The sequence below is a fragment of the Scylla paramamosain genome, chromosome 21 (assembly GCF_035594125.1).
Source record: "Scylla paramamosain isolate STU-SP2022 chromosome 21, ASM3559412v1, whole genome shotgun sequence".
Classification (NCBI taxonomy): domain Eukaryota; kingdom Metazoa; phylum Arthropoda; class Malacostraca; order Decapoda; family Portunidae; genus Scylla; species Scylla paramamosain.
The window spans coordinates 11,774,383-11,801,714 of NC_087171.1; the positions used below are offsets into that span (position 1 = coordinate 11,774,383).

At 44.9% G+C, this 27,332-nt stretch overlaps 1 protein-coding gene and 1 long non-coding RNA gene across 3 annotated transcripts in view; one reads left to right on the forward strand and one right to left on the reverse strand.

Annotated features, from left to right (window-relative positions):
- Nucleotides 1-27,332, reverse strand: part of LOC135111022 (uncharacterized) — a 111,301-nt gene that overhangs the window by 59,527 nt on the left and 24,442 nt on the right. Inside the window, exon 2 of the mRNA XM_064023895.1 lies at nucleotides 18,449-19,413. Within this exon, the coding sequence (XP_063879965.1) occupies nucleotides 18,449-18,551 (103 nt within the window). The 5' untranslated portion in view covers nucleotides 18,552-19,413. The remainder of the gene's footprint in view (nucleotides 1-18,448; nucleotides 19,414-27,332) is intronic.
- Nucleotides 1-27,332, forward strand: part of LOC135111023 (uncharacterized) — a 68,500-nt gene that overhangs the window by 34,611 nt on the left and 6,557 nt on the right. For both annotated transcript variants that reach the window (XR_010273528.1, XR_010273527.1), the window contains exon 4: nucleotides 12,384-12,452. This is a non-coding gene — a long non-coding RNA (uncharacterized LOC135111023). The remainder of the gene's footprint in view (nucleotides 1-12,383; nucleotides 12,453-27,332) is intronic.

Here is a 27,332-nt window from a genome sequence, read left to right on the forward strand (position 1 = left end):
TCTCCCAGCTCATCTCCCTCTCTCACACTCTCTTATGGTCCACCTCATCCCACCTCACCTTCACATAGAACGCAGCCGAAAACATAACATAGGAACACAAGAAAATAAGGGAAGTTGCAAGAAGCCATCAGGTTCACACGTGGCAGTCCCTGTCTGTCTACAGTACGCACACCGTTCATCCTCATCCACAAATTTGTTTAATATACTTTTGAAGCTCCGTAGTGAATCGGCACTAACAACCTGATTGCTGAGTATATTCCATTCATCGACCACTCTATTTTTACTTTTCTCTATTCCTTTTCCATGTATTTTCTACGCCGTTTTTTGTTCCTGCGTCTTTTAGTAAGCACAATTTTTTCCTTTCATCTTCTGTACCAGTATTTTTTCCCTTTGGTTTTATTACGTACCATTTTTCCCTACATTCCCTGAAAGCAGTTATTCACATACCCGCATCCTCAGTAGAATCGGGTAACCTACTATGGGGTATGTTGTAGAGTAAAGCAAAACCTTCACGTTACACCGGCGGATACCAGTGTGAATTTGGGGTTCGCTGAAAAGCACTATGATCACGTTTAAACACCACGGGTCCTTTACACCAACAGCTGCTGTCATCGCGTGCTTTAAAGGCGCAGCACAATACGCTGCTACACGCAAACAGTGTGGGGTGTCTGTTTTAGCGAGTGCGTGTGATAATGTAATGTTTATAAGAATTAGGAGTGTTCGTGTGGATTTTATAATTGCGTTGTTGTAGTTGTCAGTGCGTCGGTTCTTGATTTATTTGTGGTTTATTTTCGCGTCTACCGCTTCAGGTTTTCTGTATGTTATTTGCATTGTTTCTTACCACCACCACCACCACCACCACCACTGCTACTACTACTACTACTACTACTACTACTACTACTACTACTACTACTACTACTACTACTACTACTACTACTACTACTACTACTACTACTACTACTACCACTACTACTACTACTGCAATTGGCTTCATCCGAGAGACGCCCTGTTGATACCGGTACCGTTTCATATCAGTATCAGTTGCCCCCTCCACCTGCACCGCGCTTGTCTGGCATTAAAATGAGAGGTGGGATGGATGGGCAGCAGGGAGGCAATTGGAAGCCAGATGGTGATGCGTGAAAAATGTTTAGCCATTGCCAGAACTTGCATGCTTGTTTGGTAATCATCTCCTCGCAGTCTCGCTTTGTACTGTGATAATGAGACGAGTGTGAGACGAGTGTTTTATTTCACGTCTCTTGCTTCAGATTAGATAGTGTAGCTTGTCACTGACAGTCATAGGAGGGTCGAAAGATGTGACGCTGTTTCGTTTTCTTATTCCTTCGTTTACTTTTGTGTTTTAGGTCACTGACTAGAAAAAGGAAGCTTTTGACTCTCGTTACCTTGGACTGGAACGTGTGCTAAATATATGCAGGCACAAAAGGAGGTCACGGGTCAGATGGTGCCTTGTCGCGGTGCTGATTCTTGTTTCTTCTTCCATGCAAGGTGGTGATGCGGTGACCTGGTTGCGGTGCCACACGAGGCCACTTCATAGTCCAGGCCACCGTAATTACCTTCCTGGAAGCACACCTTTATTGACCAATCTTGGAAGCGTGGACCGCCACCTGCATTGCTAAGGTGTCCCCACCAATGGCAGAGGTTCCTGCCCTGGCGTGAAGGGAGAAAATGCATATCATAAAGTTGATATTACTAATCTTTTATTTTTCGTGCGCTCGCATCTGCAGCATTGCACGTACGCTGATCTGCAGTAATTTACGTAATCCCGCCAGTGCAGTGATGGCCGCCCACGCTGCAGATTGCACTGTCATACATTTTTACTTAAAAATAATCAGTTATCTTTTGTATTATTTCCAGTTATTCATTGTTGTTCTCAGCTTGATTCTCGCATCCGTTCTCCTTCCCACACTCGGCCACCACAAGGTCGTCCCCTGCAGCCCCACCAGACCCACCTGTTTCCTCTCACAGTAAACAATAACATAATATGAGGCCTTTCTTGCCACCTCATTCACCGCCCCCGGACTGGCGGTGGTGGCTGCGGCGGGAAAGGAACATCTTGTATAGTGTTCCGAACCCTCTCGTACCCACAACACACTGACCTACTTCCTGTCATCATATATATATATATATATATATATATATATATATATATATATATATATATATATATATATATATATATATAGTGTGTGTGTGTGTGTGTGTGTTTACTGTGTACAGATTACGTAGGATTTCTGCCTCTGTGATAAGCAAGATGAAACTTTAATTAAAAAAATGTTTCCTTGTAATATTTTTCTTCGCCAAATTATTTCATATTGTCCAGCACCCACCGAGAGGCAGTCACGCACCTCCTGCATCCACACCGCTGCCCCTTCCCGATAGGATCCCGCCCCTCATCCCTTAGCCCGGCACGTACCCCTCCGCCTCTCTCTCTCTCTCTCTCTCTCTCTCTCTCTCTCTCTCTCTCTCTCTCTCTCTCTCTCTCTCTCTCTCTCTCTCTCTCTCTCTCTCTCTCTCTCTCTCTCTCTCTCTCTCTCTCTCTCTCTCTCTCTCTCTCTCTCTCTCTCTCTCTCTCTCTCTCTCTCTCTCTCTCTCTCTCTCTCTCTCTCTCTCTCTCTCTCTCTCTCCACCCTACAGTTCCTCCTCCCAGACTCGCCCCGACCTGGCGCCTGGCTGGTCTGAGGAACACGAGGAATAGGTGTCATAACGCACTGCTTGTTGTGTAAACCTGAGACACACACACACACACACACACACACACACACACACACACACACACACACACACACACACACACACACACACACACACACTACACTGGATTTGAAGTGGCAGCAAATGGAACAGCGGACAAAATAGAGCGGTAATAAGCAGGAATCTGTTCCGAGGCGGAGATGTGTTGTGTGGAAAATGGCAGGATATTTTACTGTCACCATGAGAGAGAGAGAGAGAGAGAGAGAGAGAGAGAGAGAGAGAGAGAGAGAGAGAGAGAGAGAGAGAGAGAGAGAGAGAGAGAGAGAGAGAGAGAGAGAGAGAGAGAGAAAGTTGGCACCCAAACGTGGCCCGGATAAGCCTCAGTGATCCCATTATTCATGAGGAATCATCATCCTGACTGAGTGGCACTCCTCTTCCCTTCCTCCTCCTCCTCCTCCTCCTCCTCCTCCTTGCCTTCCAGCTGTCTTTCCTTTTCCCTCTTCCCTTCGTCATGTATAATGCACAAAGTCCCTATTTGTTAGGTTAAAATTTCCATATGTGTTCTTTGTATCACTCCAGGTGGTCGTGGTGGTGGTGGTGGTAGTAGTAGTAGTAGTAGTAGTAGTAGTAGTAGTAATAGTAGTAGTTCTTTTTAGCGCCATCCACCTTATTTTAGTTTCCTTATCTTATTTGTGTGATTAATACTTCACCATTGCTATTTATATGTTAAGTTTCCTTTCATATGCAGTCTGGTATGGTGATCATTGTTATATTTATTAAGTTACTATTTTCCATCTGGCAGTCAGTGTTTCCTGGGTGCAAGCCGTGGTGTTCTATTAGATTTGCTTGTAAATTTGCTTCTATTACGGATGTGTGGAGCTTTTGGGAACACTGTGGTTGTCCAGAAGGAGATGAGAGTCTCATGGGTGTCGGAAGCGAGGCTGAGAGGAAGGGCAGGAGGAGGAAAGGTGTTGTAAGGTGTTGATTTGATTGACAGAACCAGTGGCTGTCAGAGGGTTCCTGCAACACTTAGACAAATTCATTCTCCTTGTTTCTTGTTTTTCTTCGTTGTATCTTTGTATGTCATTTTCTTATTTTTCCTTGTTCATCGTGTGTCATCTTTAAGATATTTTAATGCTCGTCATTGGCTGGCTGCCTTCTTACGCTTAGCCGCCTTCCTTCCTTCCTTCCTTTCTTGTCTTTCACTTCCTCCCTTCCTCCTCTCCCCAGACTTTTTTTTTTCATTCTTCCCTCCTTTGCCATTTATTTTCTCACTTCTTTCCATTAAAAACTGAACTTGCCCGGACTAACGACTTGTAGTAGTGGAAAAAAGTGCAACAACAAAATTAAGTTCAGTACAGTTCCCGTATTTAATGTCCGTGTACGTTGAGGTAAACTCCATCAGTGATATACCTTAAACTTTCTCCATTTTGTCAAAGGAAACTTATTTTTTTGTTTCTTTACTAATTGGTGTGTCCTTTGAGTGACTTTTTTGGTTGATTATCCTTTTAGTAGGTATTGTTGCGAGGGCCAGAGCGAGGGAAGGGCTGGTGAGGAGGAGCCTTCTCACTTTTTTTACTTTACTTTTTTTTTTCCTTTTTAATGAAGCAGTAAATATTTATGCGACACACAAGTCCCTTAAGGCAGGTTACTTTATTATAAGCCAACATGTTCCCTTTTACTTTATCCCTCCTCCTCCTCCTCCTCCTCCTCCTCCTCCTCCTCCTCCTCCTCCTCCTCCTCCAATATAGTTCATTCATCTTTCATAGTCTGAACTGGATCTCAATTCACTCTTAGTCTTATAAGCACGCTCCTCCTCCTCCTCCTCCTCCTCCTCCTCCTCCTCCTCCTCCTCCTCCTCCTCCAGCATGAAAAGAATTCCCTTCAACTTACACACTACAATAAAAGAACAAATTTTTAACTCTCTCTCTCTCTCTCTCTCTCTCTCTCTCTCTCTCTCTCTCTCTCTCTCTCTCTCTCTCTCTCTCTCTCTCTCTCTCTCTCTCTCTCTCTCTCTCTCTCTCTCTCTCTCTCTCTCTCTCTCTCTCTCTCTCTCTCTCTCTCTCTCTCTCTCTCTCTCTCTGTGTCAGGAGGTACGATCTAACTCTCCTCAACTGTCCTCCTTCCCTGCAATGGTTCCTCGCTTCCTTTCTCTCTCTCTCTCTCTCTCTCTCTCTCTCTCTCTCTCTCTCTCTCTCTCTCTCTCTCTCTCTCTCTCTCTCTCTCTCTCTCTCTCTCTCTCTCTCTCTCTCTCTCTCTCACATATTTAGTCATCCAATCAGTGAATCAGGTAAATATTGTGAGGGAGGGAGTGGGGCGGTCAGTCAGCGGATCAGTCATCAGTTATTCAGTCAGTGAGTTAGTGAGTCAGTCAATTATTCAGTCAGTCAGTTAGTCAATTATTTGTTCATTCATACATTCTTCGATTCGTTCATTCAGTGGGTCTTTAATGAGAGAATCAAGTCGGTCAGTTAGTCAGTCAGCCAACCAGCCAGTAGGTTAGTCATCAGTTTAGACAATCAGTCAGTCGTTGAATAATTGGTTCAGTCAGTCAGTCATTCATTCATATATTCATTCAATCAGTCAGTCAGTCAGTGGGTCAGCGGGTCAATGGACGTGCCTGGCCTGGCTTGGTGACCCTGTTCCTGTTTCCTCCTTGGGTTCATCTCAGTGCAGGGAAGGGGAGCAGAAACACGAGGTTCACTTTATCTCCATTCAAACTGGCTAAGGGAGGCGAGGGGCGGCGAGATGAGCAGGGGAGGAGGAGAAGAGAGGGGAGGGAGGGAAGAGCGGAGACAGCAAGGGGAAAACAAGGGAGGAGAGAAAAGAGAGAGAGGTAGGAAGGCGAATAGAGGACGAAGATTGGACAAGAGAGAGAGAGAGAGAGAGAGAGAGAGAGAGAGAGAGAGAGAGAGAGAGAGAGAGAGAGAGAGAGAGAGAGAGAGAGAGAGAGAGAGAGAGAAGCTGCCTCGACTTGTAAAACCTTCGGAAGACAATCAAAGTCAAGACTAAGTGGGTTCCTCACCTGATCCCTCCTCCTCCTCCTCCTCCTCCTCCTCCTCCTCCTCCTCCTCCTCCTCCTCCTCCTCCTCCTCCTCCTCCTCCTCTCACCTTTCTTCTCAATCCTCCCTCTCGACTCCCTTCACCTCGTCCTCTCCTTGTGTGTGTGTGTGTGTGTGTGTGTGTGTGTGTGTGTGTGTGTGTGTGTTTGTTTGTGTTTGTGTGGTGCTTCTCTTTCTTTTCCTTTGCTTTTTTTATTTTCTCTTGTGTCAGCTTTTCAACTTGCCGCTATCTCTCTCTCTCTCTCTCTCTCTCTCTCTCTCTCTCTCTCTCTCTCTCTCTCTCTCTCTCTCTCTCTCTCTCTCTCTCTCTCTCTCTCTCTCTCTCTCTCTCTCTCTCTCTCTCTCTCTCTCTCTCTCTCTCTCTCTCTCTCTCTCTCTCTCTCTCTCTCTCTCTTCCATCTTTCCTTACACTTTTTGTATCTCATTCCTCATTCCTTTCTCTTTTCATCTCCTCTCCTTTCTGTCTCTTCTTCCTCTCTTCCTCCTTATCCTCTCCATTTCACTCCCCTCTTTTTTCTCACCTCCATCTTTCATCTCCTTCTTTACCTATCCTTCCTTTCATTCTTCCTCTCCTTTCCTCCCCTCATTGTCTCCCCTTGTTTTTCTTCCTTGTCTCTTTACATTCCCTACCCCTCACTTCTCCTATTCCATCTCTTTATCTCCTCTCACTATCTGTACCTCTCCCTCCTTTCCTTTCCTCTCCCTTCCTCTCCCTTCCTCTCCCTTTCCTCTCTTCCTCTTTTGTCCTCTTCTACACCTTTATCGCAGCCTCCCTTCGTTACACTCATCCTCCCTCCCTTTCACTTCTCTCACGCTTTCCTCTCCCATCTCCCCTGCCTCCCCCTAAACCTCCAGGCCCTTATCTCGACCTCTGCCATTCCCGTGCAAACTCTTCCTCCCGCCCTTCCCGTCCCGCCCTCCGCTGTCTACACGAGGGCACACGTTAGGGAAATGTGAGGTGAAGGCTGAGAAGGTGTAGGAATATTTAAAGGGTTTGTCAGTGTTGTTGTGCTGTGTGTGTGTGTGTGTGTGTGTGTGTGTGTGTGTGTGGGGGGGGGGGTGTTGGTTTGGTGTGTTTTCATTGTTATCACCACCATCATCATCATCAGTACGAATTTAATTGGTGGTATATATCTTTCTGCGAGTTGACTAACACTGTAATCACCACCACCAACACTATCACCACTACTACTGCTACCCATATTAAGTTTATTCTCTTTCTTCTGCTTCACCACCACTACCACCACCACCACCACTACCAACTCGGACTTGCATTAAGGGGCTAAAAAGATGCCTAGGAATCCTGATGAAATGGCTCTTAGAGTGAAAAATATGCACGGTGTGAGTGGTGAGAGAGAGAGTGGGTATTTTAACTGCAGAGAGAGAGAGAGAGAGAGAGAGAGAGAGAGAGAGAGAGAGAGAGAGAGAGAGAGAGAGAGAGAGAGAGAGAGAGAGAGAGAAGTGTGTACTCAGGTATAATGGTAATAATTAGCGAGTACGCCTGGGAATGACGTGAACAGGTGAGGGGAAAGGTAAATCTATCTGTCTTAGTAATAGAGGCGCAGGTTTGGGAAGGAAACACGAAGGAACACAAAAGAAGAATAAACGGCACTAGGTATGTTGACTTACGAGGCTGTCTGAGCTACACTATCTGATCTGAAGCAAGAGGCGTAGGATAGTGAAATAGAAAGGGAGGAATGGAAGAGAGAGAGAGAGAGAGAGAGAGAGAGAGAGAGAGAGAGAGAGAGAGAGAGAGAGAGAGAGAGAGAGAGAGAGAGATTACTGGAGGAAACGAATGATTTGAAATTGGAGAGGATGATGAGAGAAATTTGTGGATAAAGACAACATAGGAGAAAAATGACGGTGGAGGAAGAAAGAAAAGGTGAAAAATGAGGGAAGAAATGAGAAGAAAAACAAGGTCAAAGAAGGATATTAGAGATAAATCAGATAATTACAAGGAAGAGAATTACAAGGAAGAGAGAGAGAGAGAGAGAGAGAGAGAGAGAGAGAGAGAGAGAGAGAGAGAGAGAGAGAGAGAGAGAGAGAGAGAGAGAGAGAGAGAGAGAGAGAGAGAGAGAGAGAGTATAGTGAAGGGAACGAAGCAATTACGAGAATGAATGGGTGAGAGAAATTGATTGAAGGGAAGGAGTGAAGGGGGAAGGGATGGAGAGCCAATTAAGAAAGGAAGAGAGGAGAGAGAGGGATGAAAGGATTACCTGAAGAGAGAGAGAGAGAGAGAGAGAGAGAGAGAGAGAGAGAGAGAGAGAGAGAGAGAGAGAGAGAGAGAGAGAGAGAGAGAGAGAGAGAGAGAGAACCAATAACAACAACAACGAACAACATCAGTTACCTGCTTATTATTACCTCAGATGACTCGAGCGACAAGGGACGGACTGAAGAAAGGCATAACCTAAGTGGGGCGAGGCTGAACAAGGGGAGGCCGAGAAAGACTATAGACTGCCCCGCCCCTCCCCCTTCCCGTGCAGGCTAGGCGATGGGGAAGGGGCGCCAGGGACACAGCAGGTGGTTCTGGTAATGAGTGCACTTAATGGCCCATTCAGGTGGAGGCGTCTCGTATCATATAATCTACTTTGTGTTTTTCTGCACGCGCCTTGCCCTCTACTGCGTCTCTCTCTCTCTCTCTCTCTCTCTCTCTCTCTCTCTCTCTCTCTCTCTCTCTCTCTCTCTCTCTCTCTCTCTCTCTGGATTTTGAGGATTGTTTGTTGCTGTTTGCTTAGTTTTTCTATTTTTTCTCTTCTTGTTCTTCTTGTTCTTGTTCTTGTTCTTCTTCTTCCTCGTGGTCTTTTATTTCTTACCACTATCATCATCATCATCATCATCATCATCATCATCATCATCATCATCATCATCATCATTATCATCATCATCATCATTTGTTTCTCCTCTAATTTAACTTATTTTTTTCCTTTTGCTTGCCCTCAGTTTGTGTTTATCTTGCATATTTATTTATTTTTTTCCAATATTACAATAAATATTTCGTGTTTTTTTTCCGTACCAGTTTATTCTTTTCCTTCTTTTGCCATTTCTTTCTATATCCTCCACCATCCTTTTTATCTGTATGAGAGAGAGAGAGAGAGAGAGAGAGAGAGAGAGAGAGAGAGAGAGAGAGAGAGAGAGAGAGAGAGAGAGAGAGAGAGAGAGAGACTTGCTGGGAACTTTTACTTGAGCGGAAGAGGGAGATAAAAGTTCAAGAGAGGTGGGAGGGTAAGGTCTTAAAGAGTGCGTGCGGCAAGCGGTGGCGGGGAGTGCGTGGGTGCTACTGGGGGAGGGGAGGGAGGAAAGGGAGGGGGAGAGGGAAGGAGGGAAAGATGAGAGAGGAAGGGAAGAAGGGATCGCCTGGAATCTCTTGGTGTTGCATTACGAAGACTCTTGAAGTGTGTGTGTGTGTGTGTGTGTGTGTGTGTGTGTGTGTGTGTGTGTGTGTGTGTGTGTGTGTGTGTGTGTGTTATGATGATTAGTGCATTGTTTGTTTTGTATTTCTAATTGTTAATATTTCTTTGTGGATTGGTAGTTTTTGAATTGTCCTGTCAGTTAGGTTTTATTTAGTTGTTTTATTTGTTTAGCTATTTATGTATCTGTTTTATTTATTTTTCTTTGTTTTTCTCAGTACTTATGATTGATCCTGTCAGTTATTTGTTTCCTTTTTTACTTTTCTTTCCTTTTATCTCTCGTTCATTACATTTTTCTTCTCATGCACTGAAGAAACAATACACACACACACACACACACACACACACACACACACACACACACACACACACACACACACACACACACACACACACACACACACACACACACACACACTCCATGTATAACCGAAAGAAAACGTAATATTGAGCAAGAGATAATTTTCCCCTGCTAGTGTATTTTTGAGCATTTTATTGTGTTTTTTTTTCTTGTAGTATATATTGTTGATATTGTTATTATGATTATTTTTTTTTCCGAGATCATGCTAGATTCTTCCATTTTTTTTATCTTCCCCCCTCTCTTTTTTTTTCATCGCCTGAGCTTGCTGCCGTCACCCGGATATTTTATACTGTGTTCATGAAATATCCGGCACATTTTCGCGATATTGAATGCATCCTCTCCTCCTCCTCCTCCTCCTCCTCCTCCTCCTCCTCCTCCTCCTCCTCCTCCTCCTCCTCCTCCTCCTCCTCCTCCTCCTCCTCCTTCTCCTCCTCCTCCTCTTTCTCCTATCTTTTCGTTCTTTGCTCCTCTTCTGTAGATCTTTTCATCCTCCTCTTTCATTTCCAAACCTCCTAAGTAGATAGATAGATTGTTTGATTGATAGATAGTTAGGAAGTTTATTGACCACAGCCAGGAGTCACATAATGCATTAACCATATGAACAAAACTTCACAACGTGTTTGCATATCTACATCAACAAAATATTATGTCTTTATCAAATATAGTCCACAAAACTTCATTCACTAATTAAGAATGAAACCTCCTACCTATAATTTTTTTCTCCTTTATCGTTTTTTTTTTCATCTTGAAGTTTCTATTTTTTGCAACTAGAAATGTAAGTCAGTCATTTCCTTGGGGTCTCGCTCTTCACTGTCCTTTTGTAATCCTTAATCCATCGCCAGAATTCCCCTCATCCTTTCATAATCATTTGTAATTTTCTTCCTTCCTTCCCTTCCACCCATACACTCTTCCTCCTCCTCCTTTTATGATATTCTCTCTACTTGTTTTCTCCTTCCAGCATTCCTCCCTTCCTCTTTGCCCTCCAGCTTTCTCTCTTCCTCCTCCTCCTCCATCCAGCCTCCCCTCCTCCTCCTCCTCCTCCTCCTCCTCCTCCTCCTCCTCCTCCTCCTCCTCCTCCTCCTCCTCCTCCTCCTCCTCTTCCTACGCGGGCCGTGCAATCAAGGGAGTGCTCCTCCCTCACCTGGCCGCTAAAACACCTGCCTCACTAAAGCTAATTACTACTCTTTCTTCTTTTTTAATTACCGGGGAAGATTGTTTTAATAAAGTTGACAAACATACTTGGGGAAGGAGGAGGAGGAAGAGGAGGAGAGGAGGAGGAGGAGGAGGACTCATGGAAGGAAGTGGGAGAATTAATGTATTTATTACAGTAAGAATAGAGAGAGGAGGAGGAAGGAGAAGAGGAGGAGGAGCGGGAGGATTGGAGGAAGGGAGGGAGAGAGAGAAGGACAGGAGACGAAGGGGTTGACGGACAAAGGAAAGGTGAGAGGGGAAGGAGAGTAAGAGAGGAGGAGGGAGAGAGGAAGAGGAGAGTGAGGGCCATGCACATTCCTTGCCTTATTTTTCAACTCTCTCTCTCTCTCTCTCTCTCTCTCTCTCTCTCTCTCTCTCTCTCTCTCTCTCTCTCTCTCTCTCTCTCTCTCTCTCTCTCTCTCTCTCTCTCTCTCTCTCTCTCTCCATGAGTAACTGCTTTAATATCACTGTGTATAAATGAATTAGTGAAACCTCGGGACTGAGAGAGGAGGAGGAGGAGGAGGAGGAGGAGGAGGAGGAGGAGGAGGAGGAGCACCAGTACTACCACCAGCGCCACCTGTGACATCATGAGTGACGTCAGCCGGGCAGCGCTGACGTCACCACTCCCCCTGATGTGTGTGTGGCTGAGGGAGGGAAAATTGATCACGTGACCCGGGTAGGGGAGAGGGATAGAGGGGGAAGGATGGGGGAGGGGAAAGGAGAGGGATAGAGGGGGGAAAAGAGGGGGAGGGGAAAGTCTGCTGGTGTAGCCTTAACCTCCCTTCCTTCTCTTTCTCCTTTTCCTCTTCATTTCCCTTTAGTTCCTCTCTCTCTCTCTCTCTCTCTCTCTCTCTCTCTCTCTCTCTCTCTCTCTCTCTCTCTCTCTCTCTCTCTCTCTCGTCCTTCCCTTCTCTCATTTTCATCTCTCATTATCTCTCTCCCTCCTTTCTTCTCTTCCTTCTTTCTTCTCTTCCTTTCCTCAACGCACTTGGTATAATGTCCTCCTCTTCTTCCTCCTCCTCCTCCTCCTCCTCCTCCTCCGAGAGAGAGAGAGAGAGAGAGAGAGAGAGAGAGAGAGAGAGAGAGAGAGAGAGAGAGAGAGAGAGAGAGAGAGAGAGAGAGAGAATATTTACTACAAAATAATCTTCTTAGTATCACAAATGTAAACTTATTTTCTTGCTTTCGTTATCATCTGCATTTTTTCGTCCTCCTCCTCCTCCTTCCCTCATTTCTACTTACCTCCGTCCTTGTTTCTTCCTTACTTCCTCTCTTCCTTTCTTCCTTCCTTCGATTCTTTTATCCCATTGTGCGCTCTTCTTTGGTCTTCCTGCACACGTTCTTCCTTCCCTTCCTCCCCTCCTTCCCTCTCCTCCTCTCCTCTCCTCCGTCTTTCCTCCTCTCCTCACTACAATCATCCTCTTTAGACATGATTAAGATTTACGCCGCCACTTTCTCTACCTTTCCCTTCTTGCCCCCTTCCTTACCACCTCTCCATTTAACCCCCCATCCCTTTCTTCCATCTCCCTCCCCCCACTCTCCCTCCTGGTACGGCGTCGGGGAATCATTTACATAGAAACTGCTTTTTAACTTGGAATAAAAGGCTGTGACTTCACTCGGAAAGGCTGTAGCGTGAACAACAATCTTCTTCCTCAGAGGGATGGCGCGGCGACTGGCGGGCCATGTGGAGATGTAGAGATCCTGGTGAACGAGGAATGTGGGAAGGTAAGTCAAAGTAGCGTGATGTGTGTGTGTGTGTGTGTGTGTGTTATCCATATTATGTACATATTTGCGTACATATTTATTTATCAGCCGTTTGTCGCCCTCCTTCTGTCTCCACCATGATCTGTCTTCCGCCATTTTTCTCCGTGACACCCTATTTTTTTTTTTTTTTTGTCTTATCCTTTGACTACTTAAGAAGAAGACGCGTACATAGTTGAGAGACACGCACATTGGCACGGATCCAGCAGAACCTTCCTCACAGGTTTATTTTATTATGATAAGAATTCAACGTGGCTGAGTATCGTCTGTCAACAATCATATATTCACAAATTTTGCAAAGAAAGCACATTTTGTAAATATGTTAGTGTGTGTGTGTGTGTGTGTGTGTGTGTGTGTGTGTGTGTGTGTGTGTGTGTGTGTGTGTGTCTGGGGTCTGAAGTGCCGGGCTGCAATTCAATATACTAGTACTAGTGTGTTGTCTATTTGCATTTGATTGTATTCGAATGCGGCGTTTCATTTAATACTGCCTCCGTTCGAACGTGTGTGGTATGGGAGGAAAAAATTACTTTAATGTGTAATATGCATCTGTGCTGGAATACGTACACAGGTGATTAAGTACTGTTAGTTGTGAGTTAAGGTGATACTAATGGGAAAAATCCATTCGTGAGATTAATCCAGAGAGAGAGAGAGAGAGAGAGAGAGAGAGAGAGAGAGAGAGAGAGAGAGAGAGAGAGAGAGAGAGAGAGAGAGAGAGGATGATTTTTATAACCTTGACTTGTTTTTTTGGCCTTGTTTTCATATACATTCGTTCACAGTAGCAGAAGTAATCAAGCCTCAGTGCGTTAACGTTACGAAGTTTACGATAATGTTCAGTTACTCGTATTTTGTGAGTTTGTGATGATAACGCTAAGTTTACTAATTGACTCGTGATTGTTTAGTCTATTTTTTTTTTATAATCTTTGATATAATGTGATGTTACAGTGCATTACGTTGAGGTAGAGTGTTATATTTTAATTACGAAGGAAAATGAATCATGGCGTTACAGATGAAGACGAACGCTCCAGGGATACCAAAAAAAAAAAAGTAGAATAAATAAATAAAATAAAATTATAATGTTTTTTTTTTGGTTTGGCTTTAAAATACCAAGGAACGATTTTAATGCGCTGCAGTAACTGGATCATATAGCGCCGCGGTTTTTAACATATGTGCTTTGGTGAGTCAATGTAAATAAGCTTATATGAAGGAGTGATTATTGGAGTCTCTGAAGATAAGCCTCGGCGATATTCTTGTCATAATATTTTAATGGACCTACTTACTGGTTAAATTTACCTTTGGCTGACTTGTGTGAGTGATATAGCAGTGTGTGTGTGTGTGTGTGTGTGTGTGTGTGTGTGTGTGTGTGTGTGTGTGTGTGTGTGTGTGCCAGAAAAGTATGATAGATGTTTTAATTTTCACTGCACTTTTTGCTGTCAGCACTGTGGCCATTACTGCCTGGCCGCGTGCTGGCGAGAGAGGATACAGCACCGGACCGCCTGTTGCGTGAGGTAAACTAGAACTTAGTGCCGAGTTTTCTGAGCTGATTTTTGTGCTTCAGTGACCTTTAGAGTTTTGTGATTATCAAGGTAGGTATGGAAGAAAGAAAGCAATTAAACACTGAAATTTTAAAACGTTGATGTACTTCTTTACCGCCGATTCAAGCTTTACATTAACTTACATTTTCCGAATATAAACATTCTTAAGATTCCTTGTCAGGGTTTGAAAATCTGCTCGAGGCTGTTAATGTCCTGCAAGACGACGCTTTGGATCTGTCTGTGAAAACGGTTCTCGCACATTGATAAATATGAAGAGAAACGTAACAGTGCCGAGAAAAGTAGCAAAGGAGGAAGGTGTTACAAAGCATTTCACTTTTTTTTTTCCTTTCCGCCATACCTCGGATACCTCCAAAATCCATCCATACCTCCGCCATACCTCGCCATACCTCCAAAATCCATCGCTGCTGTCACTAACGTCGCAAGGAAAATGAGGTTCTTACAGACAGCCATCCTTATGTGGTCTTAGATGTTTGACGTGATAATGGTTCACTCAAGATGTTCCTAACTCTAGCGAGACTCAGAGCCTGGTAGTGTCGGTACAGTCATGATCAGCGGCTGAATGAAATGTTGCTCTCGCTTTCACTGTGTTTGAAGATATTTTTGTTCGCAGTCTGATGTCTGATTGTCTGATGTCCCGTAATCAGCTGTGAACGATCAGTTGTCAGGTTTTCGTTACTAGATTGTCAACAGATCAAAGGAGAAAGCGAAGAATATTGGAAGCGAGTGCAGAAAGTTACTCGATATCTGACAAAGACTCTCACTCGACTTGTAACAGCGACTCAACATTACCTGGCAAACGCACCCGCTCTTCACAGCTCCTCCCTCGCTGACCCGCAATCTGACTATCGTTTGCTATGTTCATAATTTTAAAGGCAATAATTTAGAGACGTCAGGTTTCTTTTTTCTCATATATTAGTTTGTCTCACAATAGGTGTAGATAAACTAGTTAATCACGAACAGTCTTGTCCGGGCCAACATGTCTGCTATTTTTTTTGGTCTTTCGTGTTGTTTTTTATCCTTTCTGTCACTGTGCAGGCCACACTGATAGGAGATTCTTTTTTTCCTTCTATTTTCCTTCTATTTTTTCTCCATGTTTGTATCCTCATCCTCTCTCAATCCCATCTCTCCCCCCTTTCCAATCAGCTGTTAAACTGTTAAACTGCTGATAGGATAGGCATGGTGATTACAAACACCAGTTAATCAAGATCTTAGCCCAACGAGAAGTACCGCAGCGTTACTCAGTACTGAAGAGTTTCATTATTATTCATTTATTTCCTTTTTTTTCATACCATTTCGCATTCGCAGAAATCTTATTACAGTTATGCATAGAAAAATATCTCATGATTTCTGCGTCATTGTATAAATATTAACGAAAAAAAGATTGCAGGGTTATATTTGCACGCAACTCCGCTTTCTTTTTTGTTTATGAGGAAAAGAATGGCATGATAAGATGGTTCATTCGTCGGTGTTTACAGAGTGTTAAGACTCCATCAAACTTTATCCTTCTTTATGCAAATCTTCTAGGTCTCTGAATATTCCATGAAACTCGGTAGGACTTGGTGGGGGAGGAGCAGGATGAGAAGTAGGAGGAGGAGGATGAAGAGGAAAGAAAGCAACGTTTGTAAAGTGTTTTCTTTCCTTTTCTTTTTTCGCTTATTTTCTCCCATCGACATCACCTACATACACTTCCAGCCTCGCTTCTCACTTTCACTTCTCCTTTACCTCCTCCTCCGCTTCCTTCTCCTCCTCCTCTTATTCCACTTCCTGCGTCTCATCCCCGTCATCGTCATTCTCCGTCATCTCCTCTTCCTGTTACCACTCGTATTTCTCCACATTCTCCTCCTCCTCCTCCTCCTGTTCCTCTTCCAAACGCCCTCAGATTTACATACAAGCGTTTTCGAGTTCCCATGAAGGTAGAAATGGCGACGGCTGTTTGCCACAAGGAGGGCGTTGAGGCCGCTTGAATCTGCTTGCTGAACCTCCCTCGTCTTCCCTTAGGAGAGCATCAAGTGCCGCATGAGGATCTGAATAGTATACCAGCGACACTTGCGTAGAGGCTGGCTGCTGTAGCGCCTCCAGCCAAGGGTACGTGGAAAAAGAATAAGGAAAAAAGATGCGAGAAGGATTGATCATGGAAAAAAAGTGATGGAACAAGGAAAGGAAAGTAAGGAATGTCTCTTGTTGCTTTTCCTCGTACGTGGATGGAATGTGTGGACTAGTGTGAAGGTAGTACTAGTGTGATGTACAGGACAAGTGGTGCAGCAAGGCAAAATAAGAGTTGAAATTGAGATTGAAAACTGTCCATTTCTTCTTGCTAGTGAGATAGTGTGGGATTACTGATGGAAGTGGTGGTGTGGTGAGGTGGTGTGGTGAGGTGGTGTGGTGTGGATTTGTGGGGTGTGGTGTGGAGTGGCATACGGTGGTGTGGAGGAGTGTGGGCTGACATGAATGGTTATGTTTAGGAATATTGAATGGTCGAGGGTAGATATTGTGGGGTATGGGTGATATGGGAGGAAGGGGGTGGTATTGAAGGGGGGGGGGCTGGATGATATGGTAGGTGTGCAGGGAAGGGAGTAATCAAGACCGCTCCCCCCAAAAAAAAAAAAAAAAAAAAAAAAAAAGAATGCATATAAATAGCGCATAAACTTACGACACACACACACACACACACACACACACACACACACACACACACACACACACACACACACACACACACACACACACACACACACACACACACACTACACTACACTACACTACATATATACATACATACATAATACAAATACATACGTACATAATATGAAACATGTACGAGTATTCCTCGATTTCCATATCAGAGAGAGAGAGAGAGAGAGAGAGAGAGAGAGAGAGAGAGAGAGAGAGAGAGAGAGAGAGAGAGAGAGAGAGAGAGAGAGAGAGAGAGAGAGAATCCTTAAATGTGAACCCAAAATTAAGCGGCATTGTTTCTCCCTCAAGCAATCAGGGTAGGGAAGAGGATCAGGGTGAGGCGGTGAGAGGGAAGGGTAGAGATTGGGATGCGCAAGGGAGGGAGGAGAGGAGAGAGGGAATGAGGACAGGAGGGTGTGGGGAGGGCGGTGGGTGTTAGCGTGGATCGTGGCAGGGGGATTAAGACAGGGAAGGAGGTGCCTCGTGTAATGGCGAAGAGATAATGGTGAGGGTTGAGTGGCAGGGACCTGAAGGCCGAAGAGAGGGAGAGATTGGAAGAGTGAGGGAATATTTGTGGAAATGTAAGAAGGAACCAGCCGAGTGAGAACGAAAGATTAGAGAGGAAAAATAAGGAAAGGAGGAATGGAGAAAGGAAGGAAGGAAAGGAAGAAAGACGGAGGCATAACCTTATGGAAACGTTATGGAGGAAAGTGTAAAGGGAAAGGGGAGAGAAGATGAGAAGCGTCTGTGTGTGTGTGTGTGTGTGTGTGTGTGTGTGTGTGTGTGTGTGTGTGTTTGTGTGTGTCTGGTGGGGGAGATAAGTGAATTTCGTGGAGGGTATGTACGTAGCGGGGAATCCATGAGGGAAATGTATTTTGGGGCTGAGGATGGCCCGGGTAAAGGGGGAAAGTAGGGGCGGGGTCGTATCAGCCGCACACAGCATAGGTGAAATATCGTCGGCGAGAGAGCGTGTTGGGCCTTCCCCTCGCGGCGGCGGGGCGAACACACGCGACACCCGGGCGTGGAGGCTGAAAATATGAGGCCTTCGCGGAGATGTGTGGCAGATATCGGAGTGCGCGGGATGGAAAAAAAAAAAAGAAAGGAAAAAAAATTAAACCTGGTGTATCCTCTGGGAGGGGCTGGCGGGCCTCCCACAGCAGGTAAGGCTGCGAGGGGCACACCGTCAAGCTCGGGAACTGTTGAATTCGGTTGTAAAAAAAAAAACATGTAAGAGTTTCTGCCTTTTGGAGGAGCGGGAGGGCGACGTGAAGGCTTAAAGAGGAGGTGGAGGGGCCGGTGGATCCAACAAGGCCGCTAGTCTAATCTGAAGACGTGGCCACAGGTTGCTGAAGCCTGACTCGTTTCACCTCACATTCTGGAATCGTATTCTCACCCAGCTCGGTGCTAGAGACCCCGCAAAGGTATTTGATAATTGCCGGGAGGTGTAAAGACATGAAAGTCGTTTCGTCGTTCATAATCCCAAAGTTATACTATGAAATCTAATAAATAAGAAAAGAACATGCAGAACATTTATAAGGAACAGTGTGTTGTGGAAGACAGTGGTTGGTGTCCATAACGGAAGACTATATGGTGATGTTCGTCGCGTTGAGGCAACAGGGACAAGGTTCGTCACTCTGCTGCATCAGACACGTGTACACAATGAGAAATATGTACAGCTGAGGACACTCAGCATCGTTTGGTGCCCCGCGTGCCCAGATCCCGTGAAATACTCACCGAAGTAGTACATGAGGCAGTAGAGGAAGCCTTCCTCCTCCCCCTCGTCGCTCTCGCGGCGCTGGCGAGCGTAGGGGCGGCGGAAGTCCCTGGCGCTCATCATCAACTCCGGCTGCGGCGCCGCGCCCGCGCCCGCCTCACCTCGTAGCTTCCGTTCCCCCGCCGTGGTGCTGCTACATGTGGGTACCTACTTTCCAATAATTGTACTTCCCATTTTGGCACACAGGATCACCGTGACTGGTCTGTAGTCTGGCGCCGCACCAACATGGACGCTCCTTGATCTTCGGTTCACTGACAACTTTTCTATTTTTTACAACTTTCATGCGCGTCCAGCGCTCCCCATTCCTGCCCGCGGAGGAATTCGCGTGGGGCTGCTGGGTTGTACTTGGGGCGGGATTGGGGTGACTAGGCACTGGTGGAGGGGGAGCACGTGGGGAGCGGTAAGGCGGTGGGCACTCCTGACGAGGTGTGACTCACGTGTAACAAACAAAACAGCAACACTCGCTACCACACCAGCAACATGTCCTTAACAAACGGAACAGTAACACGCGCGTAAGAAGAAAAAAAAAAAAACAGTAACACGCTTGTAACAAAACAACGAGGCACCGCTCACGTAACGCGACGTGGCGGTAACAAGGCTGTTGATGCACCACCCAACCAGCAGTGAAGGCCGGGACTCAGCGGCCCCGCCACGCCGCCAGAACACAGGTTACCGCCACTCCCGCCACCCGATACACCCGCCTTTCGCTGCCCCGCCCCGCGCCGCCACAGTCCCGCCCGGGCGCCACCTCTCACCACCCTCCTGCAGACGCCGCCCGCCCCTCGTCCTGCCCCATGTGGCCCGTCCGGACGTCACCCTTCCGCCATGGCCCGCGCTCCCTCACACTCCTTGCCAATCCTCAGCACGCATTGCGGCGCTCACAAGCTGCCGAGGGGGCGGGGCAGCGTCCAGTGTGGGCGGCCTCCTGCAACACACAGAACAGAAATATTAATCGTTCATATTCCCACTCGTAAAATATACTTTGAGTAAATAAATAATAGCACAGCGAGCGTGAAGAGTTATTCAGACACAACATGCTCTGATTGTTGTTTGCTTCCTGCCTGGCATTGCTGTGTCCTCTACTTTCCTCAGTAAGCACACTTGTCTTTTCGCCAGAAATCCATCATAGACTCACGCAACTCGCCACTAGGACCCATCCTCTAACCACTGGAATATCCCTCTTTCTCCTCCTCCTCCTTTTCTTTCTCTTTTTCTTTCTCCTTCTCCTTTTCCACCTCCTCCTCCTTTGCGATGACGTCAGGGAAGGCAGCCACAAGTCCCACCCTCACCCACCCTCCTTCTGGTCACGGGCGGTGGGTTTTATCGCTGTTTCTCGAGGCTGGACAGGGTGAAGGAGGCGGGGGAGTGAGGGAACATCATATCCTCCTCTCCCTCCATGGTTGTGACTGAGATATTATTACTGTTTTTTTTTTTTGTATTTCCAGGGGCATAAAATTGAGTTATAGGTCCCAACAGACATTTTGAAGCACTCGTCTCCTCCACAGTCCCTTCCTCCCCCAGCTTATTAGTTACCTGAGGGTTCGTGGCTACTTTCCCGCGTCTCTCCTGGCATTCCCTCCCTCACCTCCCACACTCGCACGCATGTACACATTAAACTGGGAAGGTGTTATTCGTAAGGAAAATCTTGATAAGTAATTACAAAGACACAACTTCACTAGTGTATACAACTGCACAACTAGATAAATACATGTAACAGCATCACTTTCCCTCTTTGGAAATATAAGAATCCGGAATAAACTAGAGTTAGTAGATAGAAGCAAAAAGTGGACAGACATAGATAGATACGGAGACATCACACGAATGCAGCTCAGTTGTTTGCTAAAACTAGGTCAACACACCATACTCCTCCCGTCCCCCACGGTATGAATGCAAGTTAATATCAAATGAAAAAGAAATGGAAGAGGAAGATTATGAGGCAGTGGGAAAAAAAAGAAAAGAAAACAAAGAAAAACAAAAAAAATGCAACTAAGATTGTGTCGAGAAAACATTTGAATTTAAACCAAATGAAAAAGAAATGGAGCAGGAGGATTATGAGACAAAAAAAAAAAGAGAGAAATAGAAAGAAAAACAAGACCGCATTGCTGTATTGCGAGAAAAAGAAGAAAAATAAAAAATCAAATGTACCCAAAATGCGACTTGAAGATATACGCAAATTCTACACAAGCAAACACTGTAGAAAAAAAAAAAAAACGAGGGGAAATAGTTGATATTCGGCCACTGAAATCATTAAACTAACGTACGTATTTCAGGGTTCTCTCTCCTTAATTCATTTCCTTTATAGAGAGAACGCAGCACAGAAAGACCATTTTCCCACAATTCTTATCTCCCTTAGGCAGGCACCCATTAGTCTTCACAAAAAAACAGTATATACAAAAACAAAGGACGTGGAGGAAGGTGAGCACAAAAAAAGTCATCTGTGGGGATAAATGCTTTTCCTTGCTCCACTTCCCTCTTCTGTTCATTTTTTCCCTCTTGGAGTCAGTAAGTCCTAAACAGTTCTGGGCTCTTTTAAGTTCCCCCCTCTCCTTTCCTCCTTACCTCTCCCTGCCTCTCACTTCTCTTTCTCCTTTCTCTCCTCTCCCTCATGTCTATTTCTCCTCCCCCTCCCTCGTAAAGACTAGGCAGGCGGTCATTAAAGAGACCTAAAAGGAAGAACACAAACACGGCAAGGAACACAGCCGCCAGAAGGGGAAAGTAAACACACCCAAGACTCCTGTAGCGGGGCGACTATAGACTATTCCTAAACATTTCGTCGCCTCGTCCAGAGTGTAGAGGAAGCTTTGTGTGTTTTCAAGAACGTTTTCAAGATTGTAGTGGAAGTAAAATCAGAATTCTACACTCTAAATACGTCACTTGTAATGGTAACTCATGTGATCTTTGGAAATGGTTTAATTAGAGTCCTTCCCTGTGATATGCTAAAATTCATGACGCTAAGCACAGTGTATGAAATCTTTATAAGCGTCTACAAGATAGGAAAGGGGTTAGGAGAATAGGTTTACGAGTGTTTCGAGGTGGCTGTAGAATAAATTATGTCCCAGAGTGTTAGTGGTTAAGGAAAGACGTGGCAAATAACAGTGAAGGGATTAAGAATACATAACCTTATCTTTGCCGAGACTTTACCTCATCTAAGATCCTAGGAGTAAAATACAAGATAAATATACGAATTGAAACCAACATTGTGCCCTCCGTTTAAAGTAAGTGCACTTCTATACCTTGTCTCTTTCGTAGCAAATTCAACCCAAGCACAGATGTGGGAAGTGGTGTTTAGAGAAGGAAGACACAACCCAACCTTCGGCGTACCATGAATAACGAATTAAGAGAAACAACACTAGATAGAAAGGAACACCCGACTCTCAGCCTGTGTTTGGGTAGTATAAGTAAAGAATCCTGATAAAGAACAGAGCCTCGAAAGAACACACGGAGACCAACCGACCCTCGCTCATGTAATATACGTAAAGGATTAAGATAAAGAATACATGACAAAAAAAAAAAAGCACATCTATAAAAAGGAAAAAGGTATGAGAGGAAAAAAGTGAACGAGGCAGCCCAGTAACAGACACAGGGCGGGAAAATATACGATCCAGTCTGTGTGTGTGTGTGTTTGTGTGGGAGAAAGAGTGTGGGGGTCATGACCTTGGGAAATGAAGCAAAGATAGGGAACAAGTAATCAAGGAAGAGAGGAGGAAAAAGACCAGGATGAAGAGGGGCAGGAGGAGGAAGAGGGGCAAGAGGAGGAGGAGGAGGAGGAGGAGGAGGAGGAGGAAGAGGAGGACCGTGACAAGTAGGAAATTACCTGAATTTTAAGGAAGAATTTGGAGTTTTTTCTGTAGGTGGAGGAAGACGAGGAAGAGAGAGAGAGAGAGAGAGAGAGAGAGAGAGAGAGAGAGAGAGAGAGAGAGAGAGAGAGAGAGAGAGAGAGAGAGAGATTAAAAAAAAAGACAAATACAGAACCAGAATAAATGACACACACACACACACACACACACACACACACACACACACACACACACACACACACACACACACACACACACACACACACACACACACACACACACACACACACACACACACACACACACACACACACACACACACACACACACACACACACCAGCCAGACAGACAGAATGACATTACAGGCCAGCAGACAAACAACCTACCAAAGGACAAACAGAAAGCCAGACAGACAAACAGAGTCACGATTCGCCCAGTGTAGTAGCGTGAGTTCCTGGCATCCACCACCACCACCACCACCACCACCACCACCACCACCACCTTCCCAGCGGCGTGGCGTGCTGTGTTACGGGGCATTACACTAGTAAGGGTGTGGCCGGCGGGTTGACTGAGCAGAGGCGATTTGAAAATATGTATGTGTGTACGAAGACAAGTGTGTTTAAGATGGATATGCTATTGTGGGTTTATATCTGATACAGTGTTAAGAGTTAACATGTGACTGAACGGAGGCGAAGGAGAGGTATGTTTAGACAGGAAAGAAAGATGTAGGTGAATAAATATGAATGGCAATGAGCTTATGGGTTGATATTCAGTAGATTGTTGAAAGTTAGCATGGCATTAGCTGGACGGAGGCGAAGGAACAGTGTGCACCGGCAATTAGAGAGAGAGAGAGAGAGAGAGAGAGAGAGAGAGAGAGAGAGAGAGAGAGAGAGAGAGAGAGAGAGAGAGAGAGAGAGAGAGAGACGTTAATTGCGTAACATTAAAGTCAACAGTAATCAAAGAGCGAATGGGGAAGGAAATTAAACGAACTGCAGAGAGAGAGAGAGAGAGAGAGAGAGAGAGAGAGAGAGAGAGAGAGAGAGAGAGAGAGAGAGAGAGAGAGAGAGAGAGAGAGAGAGAGAGAGAGAGAGAATACCTGTGTTAATGAAGACAAAAGCAGCCTGACAGTAATGGTAAAAGGAGCGAAGATTTATCAGCATTGCAGCGTGTCAGTGAGAAGAGTGGGGCGGAATAAGATGGAGGTGGGGCGGTGTGGGGTGGGGCTGGGCGGGGGAGAAGCGGAGTCTACCCCAACACGGCCACAGTGACGAGCTTCCCTAAATGTCTTGCGGTGGAAGTGAAGTTGTACAGCTGCCCAAGGTCTTGAGGCAGGATTATTGATATTGTACAGGATGTTTCAGGCAGAGGATTAGTACCAGTGAACCACCTCCACTCAACACCTCCACTTAATACATCTCCTGTTCATTTTGGTCTTTTCGGAGCTATTGTTATTTATTTAAGCATGCATCATTAGTTGTGTCCAAAGGTGCAGTGTCGTGTGCCACCTATTTTAAGGACAATGTGTAATCTAAGTTAGTCTAAATTAGTCTATGCAGTGTTAAAAGATAAAACGTGTAGTGTCGTGCCTCACCTTTTTGAATTAAGGACAATGCCCAACCAAACCTAATCTAATTCAGTCTACGTAGTGTTAAAAGATAAAGTTATATAGAGTAATGTTAAAGGATAAAAGTGTATACACCTATACGAATGTGTGCAAAAGCTTCCGAATTGGATCCTATAACTTAATACCTATTTATAACAGTCGTGAATAAGGAATAATTGTATTGGATGAGTCATTAAGTAATTTTATAATTCCTTCATAACGAGAAATATCATCCAATTAGTCATATTTAGATTCTTATCACTTTATCAGCCATCAAACATTTACTTGTACACTCTAGACAAACGAAAACAGAAGTTAGAGTACTCCAGTCTTCTTGCAGTCCTTGAAAATTCCTTATAGCCTCTAAATAGAACACGGTATCTCTTATTTCTTGGCTAGCTACTCTACGTTGGGCTGGAGAAACGGTAATTGATGGTGAGAAACCTTCCACTGTGCTTCTCTATGTATATCTACTGCTAGTTAGTGTGGTGTAATCAAACAGACTAGCGAAGATCTAAGGACGTGTTGGTGTTTAGCATCCTTTGTAATCCATTGTTTTGGTTGTTACGCTTCTCCTGTGTGTAATTAAGGCTGTAGGTCGTAAAGGGCCAGGTTGTTTGATTTCCTTGTGGTTGAAGCACACCTTGGCTCTCGGCGCGGCTCGGAACCCCTGAAGCGTGGGGCCTTGGGATGTTTGTTCCTCGTACGCCTCCCTCCACCTGCCAGACTCCTACTCTAATTCACTAAGAACGTAATACCTTTAGAGAGAAAAAAAATACGTAAACTCAAGTAACGGTAAAGGAGAGAGAGAGAGAGAGAGAGAGAGAGAGAGAGAGAGAGAGAGAGAGAGAGAGAGAGAGAGAGAGAGAGATTAAACAGCTTCGATAACATCTTTTATTATGTACCCAGGTCTCTCTCTCTCTCTCTCTCTCTCTCTCTCTCTCTCTCTCTCTCTCTCTCTCTCTCTCTCTCTCTCTCTCTCTCTCTCTCTCTCTCTCTCTTACATACGTATAGTAAATGCAGGCTTGGAATCCGATTAACTTTTTTACTAACTACCTGGAAAGCGATAATTATGCTCTTCATTTCTCCCTATAGCAACCCTTAGCCACCCTCCTGTACAGATAGGAAAAGACTGAGGTGAGTGAAGAATACACAATTCCAGTCTTCTCATCTGCGTTCCAGTCTTCTCATCTGCGTAACTTCATGTAAACTGCGCTGTGACAAACTCCTTTACTTTTATTCCCTGTAGTAAAGTGTTTTGAAGGTAATGAGTATCAGGGGGAGGAAAGCTTAGGTGTTGGTAAGAGTGTATGTGTGTTTGCGAGTTCGTTTCGTCGTGGCTTACTTCTCTAACAAGTAAATGCGATGTAGATGGAAGGAGGAAGGTAGGGAAAGAAATGTACGGGGAGTCGGAATGAGTTGGAGGGGAAAAAGTGGGTTATATCAGATGAAGGTTCTCGTTTTTACCTTAAAGAAAAACGGTAGAAAAAAAAAATAGATGTGTAAATTATGTCACTGATAACACCGATCTTTTACACCTCCTTGAGAGAGAGAGAGAGAGAGAGAGAGAGAGAGAGAGAGAGAGAGAGAGAGAGAGAGAGAGAGAGAGAGAGAGAGAGAGAGAGAGAGAGCCATCGATCACGTCCTGTTAACTACGTCTTAACACACACACACACACACACACACACACAGACACACACACACACACCACCATCACCACCATCTCAAAACTCCAATAAAAACAACAAATTAACCACAAAAAAAAAAAAAACAGTTTACAATACACACCATATGACCACTAAGAGCGCCTGCGTGGCCGTACCCTCAGCGTAGGCATGGGTGGCGGTGCTTGCTCGTCCACCAGTAAGCAGGGTGATTAATAGGATCGTTGGCCAGGCTTAGAAGTTTCCGAGAGGTGGGGAGGTGAAGGGGGAGAGATAGTATTAGGGAGTGTTGGTCGCTGGGTGTTGTTAAAGGGGGAGAGGGGAGAGAATATAAGGGTCCTGGTGACGAGGTGCTTAGGTGTTCTGTCTAATTAGTTGTGTCGGATCTTTTTATGTAAATTGCGGTGTGTGCCTTAGCCGGGGAGCAGGTGAGAGGCCTCTTTAACACGCCTGGCTTACCTGTCTCTTCCATCCCGCTTCTTGTGTCTCTCTTTCTCTTTACTCAATGATCTGGTAGTTTCTCTCTCTCTCTCTCTCTCTCTCTCTCTCTCTCTCTCTCTCTCTCTCTCTCTCTCTCTCTCTCTCTCTCTCTCTCTCTCTCTCTCTCTCTCTCTCTCTCTCTCAGGTTGTACACATTGTTGGCGGTGTAATGTTTCTTGCTATCACAACCATTACTGTAATCATTATTGTTATTGTCTTAACGAGCGTTACGATCTGTTTCATTATTACGAGTGCTTCACTGCCACGGATATGAGCAGCAATAATAACATCAATAATAATAATAATAATAATAATAATAATAATGAAAATGGAAGTAATAATCGTAGCGTGAATAACAATAATGTCACGGTCGATCTAATTACTATTACTTCTCGTTTTGCTTCTACTGTTATCTTTGTTGTTATTTCATGAAAATTACTCTTCTTTTTTATGCTATCAGAGAGAGAGAGAGAGAGAGAGAGAGAGAGAGAGAGAGAGAGAGAGAGAGCGAGCGAGCGAGCCACGTCCATCCACCTATCCACACACACACACACACACACACACACAGCTCTGGAAACAGGGGTGGGGTATTAAAAATAAGGGTGAATAGCGATCGTTAGCAGTGAGTGATGATGCTTAGTGATGAATGGTGCAGTTTTGGAGCCGGGGAGCTGTATGGAGGAGGAGCTGGAGGGGGAGGAGGGGAGGGAGAAGATAAACAACCCATATCAGCGTTACTTTTCCGTTAATATTCCGATAATGGTTGCCTGTGTGCCTGTGGGAGTGTTTACGTAACCTCCTCTTGTTTGTGAGTAACGCGGCCCGCTAAGAGTGTTTGAAGTGCTTGGAAGGTATGAAGTGTGGCTAAACGTGAAGTACATGCTACATATCTCTGCATTAAAAATTATCTACTATTTTGGGTATACTTAAAACAAAAAAAAAAAAGGATATACGGGAGTGATTGTATCGAGGCATTAAAGGAATAATGAACAAAGCAAAACTCGATAATTTGAGAAACTTAATGGAAACTTAAGGATTGTAAATGAAGGGATGGTTGACAGGAAACATGATGGAGGGATGAGATGAAGTTGAGTGTAGAAGGATGAAGGAGGAAATGTTTAGTTCTATAGTAGAGGTTGGGGTTGGTGGTGATAAGAAGCAGCACAACACTGGTTCAAGGCACTGGCATAATTAGTTCTTGTTGTTGAAGTTTTCTTGTGAGTTAAATGTTTCTGGAATGAAGGTAATGGGATACTATGTTCATAATTGTTACCTTATATTATTATGTAGCTTTATGTC